This window comes from Ostrea edulis, chromosome 8 (assembly GCF_947568905.1).
Source record: "Ostrea edulis chromosome 8, xbOstEdul1.1, whole genome shotgun sequence".
NCBI classification, from domain to species: Eukaryota; Metazoa; Mollusca; class Bivalvia; order Ostreida; family Ostreidae; genus Ostrea; species Ostrea edulis.
Genome location: NC_079171.1, coordinates 8,195,330 through 8,208,127, shown reverse-complemented (window position 1 = coordinate 8,208,127; position 12,798 = coordinate 8,195,330). Strand labels below are relative to the sequence as shown.

Here is a 12,798-nt window from a genome sequence, read left to right as displayed (position 1 = left end):
GACTACGGATAACTCCGTTTAACTGGTCAAGATATAGGACTAAAGGCGGGTGTGACCGTTTGGTAGGAAATGCTTACTCCTTCTAGACACCTGATCCCACTTGTAGTATATTCAGGGATCCGTGTTTGCCCAAATCTCCATCTTGTATTGGTTATATGAGTTGTGAGATTGTTCACTGTTCGTTATCTTCACCATTCATATAGGAAATCAGAAGTTTTTATTTAAGAGTCGTGAAAAGATAGCTTCATGATTATCGTTTCTGTCATCTCAGAAATTATTTTATTATAAGATTCCAAGAATCAACAAATCAGCAAATTCAAAAAAGATTTTTTTTCAAAGCAAAAAAATGATTTAGAAATATATATACCCCAATCATTGAACACACAGGATATGCTTACTTATCCTAGGTACCTGATCCCACCTTTGGTGTGTCCAGGGGGTCATGAGATTGATCACGTTTCGTTATATTCATCTTTCATTTAGAATTCCAATAGATATAATGAAAAATATGGGTTATCTGCTAGTTACTGTCAGTCATAATAGGTTTGATTTCTTACGATACCGAACAGGCATTTCAAAAAATACCCAGTCATGTGAATATTGTCCTTTGACCCGAAAACCAATAGTAGTTATCTACATTTTAACGCCATCAAATTGTAAAATGTAATGTATGTCAAAGATATGGCTCTCACAATATGTAGTGGATAGTTTCACACTTGACCTTATGATTTCAAAATAAACGTTAAGTAGAACCAGCGTGCCATTTCTTTCACCATCAAGCAGTGTTCTGAAGATATTGAACAGAGAATATTTACTTTTTTTAGTTTGACCCTTGCTCGCTGACCAAGTGAGCCGGGAAACAAAAGTTATTGAATCTCTAGGGACAACCACCGCACCATGTTTTACAACTGTAAAAATATTTCTTTAAGGATTGATCGGATAAGACTTGGTCTATAAACCAATGGACTCACCGTTTACCTTATGACCTGAAAACCAAGAAGGGTCACCCCATATCGAGGGTCAATCACTGCACCATGTTTGTTCTGTCTAACAAATGTGTTTTTGATATTGAGCGGACAAGACTTGGCTGACATACTAACGGACAGCTGCAAAATAATATGTATTCTCTTTTTCAAAAAGTGACAACAAATTAAATCTGACAATATTTTTTCAGATAATGAAAGGCGAACCCGAGGTCACTTTGAAGATACTACGTCCAATGAAAGAAGTGGACTTCAAATCGATAACTGTCACAAGAACATTTGATATAAGAACGCTAAGTCTCACGTATATTGCTCACATAATAGGTCCAGAGGACACTGAAGGCGAATTCAATGGTACTTTGAAAAGAGGTATGGGTGAGGATAAATACTTTACATCAACTTTTAATCACGATGACTCTATTTCGCTAATTACCGCTAGTCAGCTGGTCTGTGGCGACTGATTTTCGTGACGGAGTTTATCTATACAAATACAAGAAAATGTTTTGAAGCAAGAACTATTCGCGAGGATGAAGTTATCGTAAATGTGTTCGCTAGTGAATAGAAGTAGGTTTAATGTGCATTTTTAAAAGATTTGTTTTCTATCCATGGAGTGGGTGGGAACTGGGTATATATATTTTTTCACTGTCGTTTTATTTTCGTCCAATTCGTCATCCGAAAGGAATGAATTCAAAACTAGGTTAACAAAATGCATGAATAGAAAGTTGGAAAATGACAATATATTGGATTAGCGTGGATCCTGGTTAAAACTGCTCCTTAGTAAACTTGTTTGTCGTAAGAGCTGACTGAATAGGGCGGACGTTCTTCGGATGATACCACAAAAACTGTGCCCAATGCCACAGCAGGTGTGGCACGATAAACAACCATCCCTGCTTAAATGTCATAATCACCGAGCATAGTTCTAAATTTTGCAAACCCTTCACTGGCTATGCCGACGTTCCCATACTTATATGAGTGGAGAATTATCGATAGGGGCCCAAAACAATAAACATTCAATGAAGCATTATCTTTGGATGAACATAACACGGTACTATTTATTTCTATACACAGTACATCATGTTTAAGGCCTTTACCTGCTTATATAAATGTCTATTTTAGCAATAAGCGAAACTTGCATATATCGCTAGGGTGAAAATGATGTAGCCGGTATAAAACCTTGTTACACTATAGACAACATAAACTAAACAATATGTTTGCAGTGAAAGATGTCGGCAATTACAAGGTCCTCCAAGCCACACTGACAATTCCTGCGTTAGAAAGACGTGGTGAAAACTATCCAGTCATCGTGCTGTCATCCAAATCTTCGTCCTCCACATACATAATGGGAATCAACACTTTATCCACCACCTATAAACAGAGGGTGATTCCTGGAGAAGGATGTCTCTACAGAATTTCTAGTACAGGCAATGCTGGTGCCATTTCTTATAACACAAAGGCAACATGTTATCGGAGAACTCAGAAGGTTTTCACCTACTTCAAGGCGGGATTTGAAAAGACAGAAAAGGGATTGACATTTCTTTTTGACGAAGAAGACGAGGAAATCAAATCAAAAGGATATCTTCATTCTACAAGCAGTGAAGAGGGGAAAGTGGCTTCTTGCTATATCGACTTTGCCCGGATGTTGGCTGATGGGGTAAAACTCGCTTCACTGCGGTATGAATTGTTGGTCGTGTCTGAGGATCAGGACGAGCTGGTAGCCTTTTCCGTTTGGAGCTTTGACATTATTTAATTAACATCAACAGTCGACCCTTTTTATACTTCTGAATATAAATATATGTATAGACATTTGATGAGCCACTGGGAAATCAGGTTTATTGAGGGTTTTTCCTGAGAAATTGAAATTTTGAAATTGCTTAATAGGTTTTATATCAATAAAAAGAATAATGAAGTATTTCAGTGAAATTCCTGATATCTATTGAGTAATGGCATTACAAAGTTGGCATCTTCATCCTGGAAATTGCATTATGTTTATATAATGTTACGGTACAGCTGTTATTTTTGTAATGTTTACTGATACTGTTATTTAGATTAAAAACATAAAACATTATAAGAATAAAAAAATATACTTCTAAATAATAATTAGAAATTAATTATACCGTTGGCAACAAATTGAAGAACTGTCACCTAGCGCTGTTGTCATATTTAAAGAACTTTAATTATTCAACCAATACTAATTTTCGGACAAAAGTGCAGAAAAGTAATAAAATAGAAAAAAAATGGTCACATATTCTTTCCCTGGGTAGTTCACTGATAAAACCAGACTGACTCATAGTGATTTTAACGCATCTCTACGACTTTCTTCACCACATACATTCTTGTCGAAATGTGCATCTGGTGCATCAAAATTGGTACCGTATAAGTTTAACATTATGACTCCTGGGTCGAAGCCTCTGCTGGTGGAATGTTAGTCCCCTAAGGTCTCTACAGTAGCTAAGTACTTCGTTAATAGCTTCAAAATACGGATGTATATTTACTCACTGGGATAAAATTTAGAAATTCATTTCAGAAATAAGGATGATATTTCCCTCATGCATAGCTCTGATCCTTTGACGAATTTGGCTCCTTTTTTTTTTTTTTTTTTGGTACTCTGGTTTTCCTTTTAGCTCTCACATTTTTTTTCTGTCATTTCGAATTTCCAAAATTTGGACTTGAGCATCACTGAACACATTATTTGTCGAAATCCGCATCTGATGCATCAATACTGGTACCGTATAACTTTTACATTTAAAAATGGTATCCCATAAGTGTAATTTAAATCCGGGAACACATATATATCCGATGCAAGACCATGACATGTTATCATGAATTACTGTCCGGTATTTTTCATACAATTTGTTTGACGGTTCTTTGCATACTAATTTTGACTATGGATTACTCCGTTTACCTGAACAAGATACGGAATTCATAACAGGTGTGAACGGTCGACAGGGGATGCTCCCCCCCCCCCCCCCCCAGGCAACTGATCCCACCTCTGGTATGTGTTTGCTCTTTCTCTAAATTTTCAATTCTATATGGGATTCATGAGATTGGTCAATGTGTGACATTTTCATTTGTTCATGAAACAATAAGATAATTTTATTTGATATCAAACAAAATGTAAGACCTCTGGGGACAACAAATTTGGTGGAAAAGGTGTATAAATGTACTCTTTAAGTATGTCATGCGCAGCTAAGATGAAAAATATCGTTAACGCGAAAACGCGAGTTGTCTGATAGAAAAAATAAACAGTAAAGTCCAATGGCAATTTAGAAGCTTTTTCGAAATACTAATGAGCAATTATGATATAGTTTTACATATATTGTTTACTTGAAATTTTTAAAGTACACAATCATAACAGGTAAATAGAATAAAGCAAAATTTAAAGTTTGTAAATGTAGAACTTGTATCTGCCGTTTTATATTCAATGAACTCCCAAACGCTATCATTTCCTATTTTAGACTTATTGTGAGTGTCTTATGTCTATCCACTGATGGATTAACACAGTTTTTATAATTATAATGTGGTCCTCAATAGGGACATGTTACTTACAAATGTATACCACTGCTTGATGATTGTGCAGTAAGACAAAATACGAGATTGGACATGAGCAAAGAGAGGTATCTCTGAGATGATGTTTACCTATGAGGTAACTCTACTCATCAACCCTCTGATAGAAATTGTGAAACACTTTATAAATAACATTCTTGTTTCTGCAAGACCATCAGAACTACTAGTGATCCTTCAGTGTGCTTTTGTGAGGGGGTGAGGTCCAGTCATTTTTTTTCAGTTTTGTTAATTGCCCAGGGTTTGTATCTTATTCCATTCTAATGCATGCATGTCGTCTACAGTATTGTAGCATGGTTAAAACGATCCATTTCAGTTGTTAATTAGATGTATAGAACATGAAGATAACGAACAACGATCAATCTCATAACTATCTCCACCAATTTAAGGTTAAATAAATCATTGATAATTATAAATATAACACCAATATATTTATATAAAGCACGTAAAGAAAGATTTGCTCTATAATTGATACATCATAGTAACATTGATATAGCTAAAATTTTATATTAACAATGAATTGTGTTTATTAAAAGTGTACGTTGTTACTCTCTCATACAAGTAATCTTAATTTAGTTTCAATCGTCCGTTTCGAGATAGGAGGTGATGGTTTGCTTCGTGTAGGGGGGGACTCTTCCATTCCAGATGAGGTTACCAAATCGCCACAGGTTTAAAAAAAACATAATATGTTATATCAAAGAAAAAAGCGCACAGTGTGTTAAAATGTTATCATTGATGTTAAACACCATGTGGAGGTGATTATGGAATATTGTCACGCAGATATTGGAAGTTGACGATGAATAAGTCGAAGTTGTCATAAAATTGTGATATTCCTTTACCCTTGACAGCAATGTTCAATGAAATAAAATGTCGATATATCTAAATGTCGAGTTGAATTCCACGGCAGGATATATTTTCGTATACAGAATGCATTCGAAGGAGTTTCTCTTACTAAGGAATGTAAAGGCAGACCAAGCACACGTTTTCACCGATTAGAATCCCAACATACTGTTGAAAGACATATTGGAACTATATTGTGGAATAATACGTCTAGCCTTTCGTCTTCGCATATTTCACTATTGTCGTGTAAGGTAAAGATAGGGATTTTTTTTAATTATTAACTGGAACAGGAGTGTATCTTGTTTATGAGACTTTCTTATTTCATCTTTACAAACTATGTAATAGTAGCAATGATTCGGATATGTTTAACACTAAATGGATAATAGATCATGGAAATGTCGTCTTGTAAAGAGAAATTGAAGGCAAATTGGAAATTAAATGCGTCATGAATTTTTTATTATTTGTAAATATTCCGAAACAGAGTGAACTGCAGGGATACACTACTGAGGAAGAAAACACTTCAATCAGGAAACTATACAGATCTTAATCTTCAAACATCATCTTAAGCTGGGTACTTAACTTTTTTCCTGACAGAGCTCGAGAGAAGTACATGTATATACTACAGGGGAAGGGGACACTTGTTACACTTCTACCAGTACATAGCAATCAGCGAATTGGTAATTTGATGCATACATACAAATGTAAACCAGGATATACCGTATATATACATATATAAACCTGAAAAAGGAAATCAGAGAACTGGTAGTTACACAAATGTAAAGAAGAGATTACATATCGAAATATAATCAAGGAAATGTGGATGTATTATTCGTTTGTGTAAAACGTGGCTGGTCACAAAGAGATCCATCTATACACCATTACATGTGTCAATGTCGTTTGAAAACATGTGTTTAATGAATAAATAAATAAATGTTTATTCGGTATATACATACATACAAACATACATACATAAATATCGAGGATATCCCATGGAACCTCGAAAGATTATTTACAATAGGGTCCGTTGATGCACGGATGTTTGCACTAGGTGTAATTTATGTGTGAATAAACCGGTGTACCAGGAGGAAACCCACATGTACGATCGGGCTACCGCCATACCCACTTACATACAACCCCTACCGATCACGGGGATCGAACTCCCGGGTCGCAGTCTTGAGAAATGAGAGTGATATATCTATACTACCGGACACCCCGGTGAAACAGAGACCGTTAATAATTTGAAACTGAAACCTTCATCACGGCAATGGTTGGTTCTTCCCAGTCATTTCATTCATTTCATCGACACGTGTACTAAACATCGCTCTCGAACAGTGATCACTCCCATAACTGCTATAAGTAATATAAAATAGAGAGGTAGGCAAACAACGATTCCTGGATACACCAGACGTGGAATATCAGGTGCCTAGAAGGAGTACGCAACCCCTGTCGATCGGTCACAACCGCCGTGAGTCCAATATCCCTATCAGGTAAACGTAGTTATCCGTAGTCAAAATCAGTATGCCCAAAAAAACGCCTTAACATTCAGTCTGAAACACATCAGACAGTATTTAACCCAATGAAAGGTTGTATGAACGAGCTAGATCGTTATAACGATCGTACAATTTGCGAAATGCTGATTTCAATCGAGACGGTTGAAACCCCTGTACTATCAACTTCTTTGTCAGTAGCTTGTCTCGATTCAAAAACTGACCATTCGCAGAGCAAGCTTTTGTGCATCGAATCAGTTGAGAGATATAAACAACACATCCATTTTCAGTAGTTCAGGTCTTAGTATATCATATACTAAATTTACATTAATGAAAGGTTGTAAAATTCGAATGTCTGTTAATATTTTTGCACTGTATAACCTTAACCAAAGTGGACGATGAATTATAATTATCAAAGAGGCATCGTTGAGTTGGATTGATGCTTTAAAGTTAAGTGTTTTGTTCAGAGTATTAAAGAATGTTAGTGGTCCTACCCAAATAGCAAAGTTAAAGGTCCATATCCCACTACAAAAAAAAACAGCTCTTGCTGTGGCCTTCAATTCGTCATTTAGATCTATCGACGTTTTGTTTATTAACAATAATAATTTTCATTCATATGTCGATTCGATATATCCATGTGAACTCGAAATAAAACACCACACAGAGTCGTGCATTTCTGATCCATACTTACATACATCAATAAAAATATATATTAACGGAAAAGAACTCAGCTTGATGACAAACGGAATTATTTCAGCTTCTCTATCGTCAACTTCCGGTGTTTATGTAGCAATATTCTATTATCACCTGCACAATTATGATGTTTATATCTTTCAACTTGATCTGCGGAAGGCTAGTTTTTAACTCGAGGCAGGCTACCGACAAACAAGTTGATGGTGCAGGAATTTGAACAGTTTCGTCTACAATTATTTTTTTGCAGATTCTATTGTCGTTATAACGATCCAGTTTGCCAATACAACCTATCATTGGGCCAAATGATGTCTGACCTGTTTCATACCCATTGTTATGCCGTTCTTGGCGTACTGACTACGGATAACTCAGTTTGCCTGATCAAAATGTTGGGCTCAAGACGTGTGGCCGGTTAACAGGGGGTGATCACTCCTCCTAGGCACCTGATCCCAGCTCTGGTATATCAAGGGGTTCGTGTATGCCCAACTTTCTATTTTGCATTGCTCCTGATAGCAAACTAAAGCAAACTAACAACTCAACTTTATCACAAACAGGAAGAAAAAAGCTTCTCCATCGTCAGGATTCCTAATTAGTGCAGTAATATTCCATTATAATCGACTTGTCGTGTTTGTATCTCCCAACTTATTCCATATGCAAGAACATGCTCTGCTTATGAATTTAGATTTTTAAACCTGGATATATGATTCGGGATGTCGCAAAGTAATGTTACGAGGCAGTTTAAAGTTCATATTAACACAGGAAATGTTATATGGGGACAATGTCAGCAAAGTAGTAGCGTTCGGGACATCCCACGCAATGGAAGACCTCATGTGACCTCACATCAGTAAGGTACGTTTATATGGTCATCACATTTGCGTAATTAATTGTAGTTGGCTTCTCTAACTGCTAGAATATTTGGGCATTAACGCAATATTCTCGTACTGGAAGGAATAAACTAGAAAATATATGTTACATGGTTGTTGTAAAGATCGTATTTGCAAATATCACTTTTCGTTAGGTCAAATAATGTCTGACGTGTTTCATAACAATTCTTAGACAATTTTGTACATCTTAAGTTTACCTACGGATTACATTGTTTCCCTAGTGAAGATAGAAGGCTGATGGCGGTTGTGACTGTTCAACAGGGGGTGATTATTTCTCGATGCCTTAGACACCTGTTACTACTTCTGGTAAGCCTAGAAGTCTGTCTTTGCCATTCATTTAACTTTGTATTCTATATTGGGTTCTTGAAATTGTTTGTTGTCACTTATCACATACATTTTACCATCCATTATATATTGGGAAAATAATGGAATAAGGAAGTTGAAACACTTGGAGTCATGAGCAAATTTATCTTACTTATTGAGCACCATACTTTTACGCAGCACCCTCTTCTTTGTCGCACATCAAACTCTAATACAACACCATTTTAGTTGTTCCAGATCGAATTCTCATGCAGCACCTTTTACTTGTAGCACTCAATGATATAGTGCAGTACCTTCTTGTTGAACACGCATATTCCTCCTTCAGATCATGCCATGATGTAACTTCATATTACTTACAGAACACATATAGTATGCTCTATTGCACAAGGTTATGGTAATAATTGAAACTGGTGGGAAATAATTGCAAAAGATCCTCAAAATTATAAACGGTAACCCCTAGAAACGAAAACTGATATCCTCTCTCAATTCAATTGAAATTTTATATGTGTAAAACTTTATTACTGACTTTTTATTTCAATAACAGTTGCTACTTAATAACTGAAAATTGTATAAATGATCCAAACAACATCATGTCATTCAAGGAAAGAGTTTTAATATCTTTTTATATCTCGGACACATAGGTCTCCATCTCCGCGATCCTTTCTTTTCACAAACAAACTCTAACTGTCCGTCACATGACGTGTCGCTCCATGTCCCATTCTTTGGCATCAACCTGATGTGTTTACTCCACACTCCTTCTGCCGGTTCAAACATCCCACAGCTTTCCAGTTGCCCGCCGTCAGGCTGGCCAGATTTCCAACTGGTGTAGTAAACTCTGCTTGCAGTAGAGGCAGAAAGAAACACCCCGTCTATGAGGAAGTCCGTTATACCAAGCCAGACCCTTTTATATCCTGTAAGAAAACATATTTAAATAGTAACAGCATTTAACGTATTGTAAGTTCCTACTTGTATATATGATGCTTTCAAGGGCAATTAAAATGTATTCAAGGGATATAATTCAACAACGATAATAGACATCCATACCAAACTAATTCACGTCTGGTGATATTGAAAAGAAACAACATCCCCTCTAGAGTATCTAGTCATTGGGAAAATGTTGGTTTTGAACTAGCCACGGGAAACCATAACAAGTTTGATCTCTCGTGATACTATGCAGATATTTTCTCCTTTTAGCAACTAGATATCATCAGTGGCATGCCTCCCCCCCCCCCCCCCATGGATCCGGGGTTTGCTCAACTCTTTATTTTGTATTCCTCGTATAGGAGTTTGCTCACGGTTCATTTTCTTCACCATCCTACGAACATGTCATTTGAGTCATGACCTTTGACCCGTGATATTAAAAGATATGGTTGTCATCTACTCTTTTGGGGAAAGCGGTGTACCAAGGTTAGTTTTTATCAAGCAAAGGGTTCGTAAGATACTGAGCAGAGTACACGTCCAGCGCAGCTTGACCCTTGACCTCATGATCTGAAACATATAACATGCCATCTACTCATTAAGAGCGCAATTTGGCAATTGTCAAGTAATAGTTTCTATGAATATTGAGCACACAAAACTTGGTTCACAGGTGGAAAAAATCGATGCAAAATAATGTGTTTCTCTCATTTTCAAAGAGTATATGTGCGGGGGTAATAAATAAAGATAGTTCTCCGATCTAACAGCTACTAGTAAATAGCGCGTTTACATCTCTCAAGTATGAGATTAAGCAAATTTAATGAACGCTTCACTTTCACCTCTAGTGCCGGACGACTGGCAAATGAACAAGCACCTGTCTATTGTAAACATACAATGTTTGACAGGTTACAGCTCAGTTGAGCTCAGAATCTAAGAAAAAGCGCACAGGCTCTATCACTGACTTGTGTACCATTTAAAGGTAACACTACCCCCCCCCCCTTCCCCTTAGTGAAATATATAATAATCCTGCATATCTTTGCTTAATTTTAATGTTAAATAGCTTCATGAAAAAGTGTTCTAAAAGCAAAAATGCCCCTGAAAGTATCCATACATATGGTGGTTTTTTTTATAATACAATATATGCATAGCAAAATAATATAACATTTGATTTGAAGCCGGTCAATAAGTCATGAATTTGAGCCCGTCTGTGATATGGCTGAGTCAGACGTAAATCAGCAGTCATACCACACAAGGTAACGCTAACGTACATCCAATGGATAAAAAAATGCAAATTTATTCGTCTCTGTCCCATTGCGTTTTTTGTCCATTTCAATTCTGGTCAACGGGTCACTTGTCTGGTCAAGTCAGGTCTATCATGCGGACAGTTTTGAGCATGTTCAAAACTTGAAACGGACACCTATGGAGTATGGTAGCTATGCGATGTTATGCGTTTTGATTGGAACTCATGTGTTTCTTTCCTGTACTTATCTAGTTTGAATCCGTTAATATCCGATGGACAGGAATCACAACCGGACTACTATTGAACATGTAGCTGGTCAACCGAAGCTTAATGGACATTAACCACATCTTTACAGACAAGAAATGCATGGAACTGACGAATATCGGTTGTCAATTGGAAGTCTGCATGATTGGTACAAGTCCGTTCTTCCATGCGTCCACCTTTTTTTAACCCGATACTTGTCTGTTATTTAAACGGTAATGCCCATCAATTGACCATAAATTCCCCAATACATGCCAAGGAATCGTGGGGTTGTTATGCATTTTATACACTTCATACACCGATTGTAGAAACCCCAATCAGCAACAGGGACAATTTTTATCAACGGATACAAATGTATCACATCGTGTCACAATGATTTTACTGCGCGTTGTATCCATGCGACGTCCGTTTGTGATACCCCGTAAGGTTTGACTGCTTCATAAGACGTAAACATGGGTCGTGTTTGTTTCTTCGCCAAATGATCATCAAATATGACCTTGAAATGGAAGTTCCATTTTGCTGCAGGTTTTGGGCGTTTAAGACCCCTCACTGATACAGCCGTGTGCGATAATTATAAGTCAAAATGGGTGGCACTTCACCTACAGCTGGTAAAGGGTTAAATATTCCTGCCAAGTGAATATGTTGTTTTACTTTCATTTGAATTACATAAAAGTCATATAAAGGTTTTAAACATCACAACTGTATGTCAACTTTGGTCCTGCCTTTTGGGGGCTTGACTGTCTACACAAGGAGTAATAAAATTACAATTTTGGCAGATATCTTACATTTCAAGGTCATATTTGCAAAGGTGCGACTGTAGGGAGGAAAAGTTTTGAAAATGGTCGAGCTATGCCCCTTAACCAAGGGGTGTTTTACCCAATTTGAAAACAATTGGAACAACATTTATGAAGGAGAAGTAAGAAATGCTCAATTGTAAATGGAGGGTATACAGGACACGAGGGTTGACGACAGATACAGACCAATAACATTACATCACCTCAGTGACTCAGGTAACCTAATATTCATCATATTTATGAAAGTAAGTGGGGTCATTTCCGGGTCCATACAATGAGAATCGTATATTAAACACAGATATATGATTGTAATTTATCAATCTAAGAAAGGTATATATAAATTATATGTCCAGCTATCAAACACGATCGATACACGAGTAAAGGAATATGTATTATACATATATAACTAGTACGCCACCGGAAGAGCATATCATAAACTATTATAATGCGTTTTTTATTTATGATGTACTTTTTCTAAAAAAAAAAAAAATATGCGACCTACTCGTTCAAAATTGACAGAAAAATGATTTACCTTGCAACAAGCTCCGCATATGTATCCATCTTTCCTCCCAGGATCCCCCGATTTCTAGGAGTGTGGAAGTCATGTTGTCGCAGTGTACCTTATAAATAAGGGTAAAGTTGCTCAAGTCATGTTAAAATATGTCATCATACTAGTAGCATAATCTTCAGTACGACTTCTTGTAGACAACAGGGGAAATATGTAGATTAGGGTACTGACTAGTAATTTCCATGACTTAATACTTTGATTTTGATTATGGGTGATCCCGTTTACATGTTCAAGATATAGGGCTCACGTCGGGT

At 36.7% G+C, this 12,798-nt stretch overlaps 2 protein-coding genes across 2 annotated transcripts; one reads left to right on the top strand and one right to left on the bottom strand.

Annotated features, from left to right (window-relative positions):
• Nucleotides 1-1,186: 1,186 nt before the first annotated feature.
• LOC125661096 (uncharacterized) lies at nt 1,187-3,070 on the top strand. Its single transcript, XM_048892987.2, has 2 exons — nt 1,187-1,352; nt 2,201-3,070. Exons 1-2 carry the CDS (start codon nt 1,220-1,222, stop codon nt 2,728-2,730), a joined length of 663 nt encoding a protein of 220 aa, XP_048748944.1. The 5' UTR covers nt 1,187-1,219; the 3' UTR covers nt 2,731-3,070.
• Nucleotides 3,071-9,363: 6,293 nt separating this feature from the next.
• Nucleotides 9,364-12,581, bottom strand: LOC125662221 (C-type lectin domain family 3 member A-like). Its single transcript, XM_048894402.2, has 2 exons — nt 12,509-12,581; nt 9,364-9,677 (listed from the first exon to the last, which is right to left on the bottom strand). Exons 1-2 carry the CDS (start codon nt 12,579-12,581, stop codon nt 9,364-9,366), a joined length of 387 nt encoding a protein of 128 aa, XP_048750359.2.
• Nucleotides 12,582-12,798: the final 217 nt, after the last annotated feature.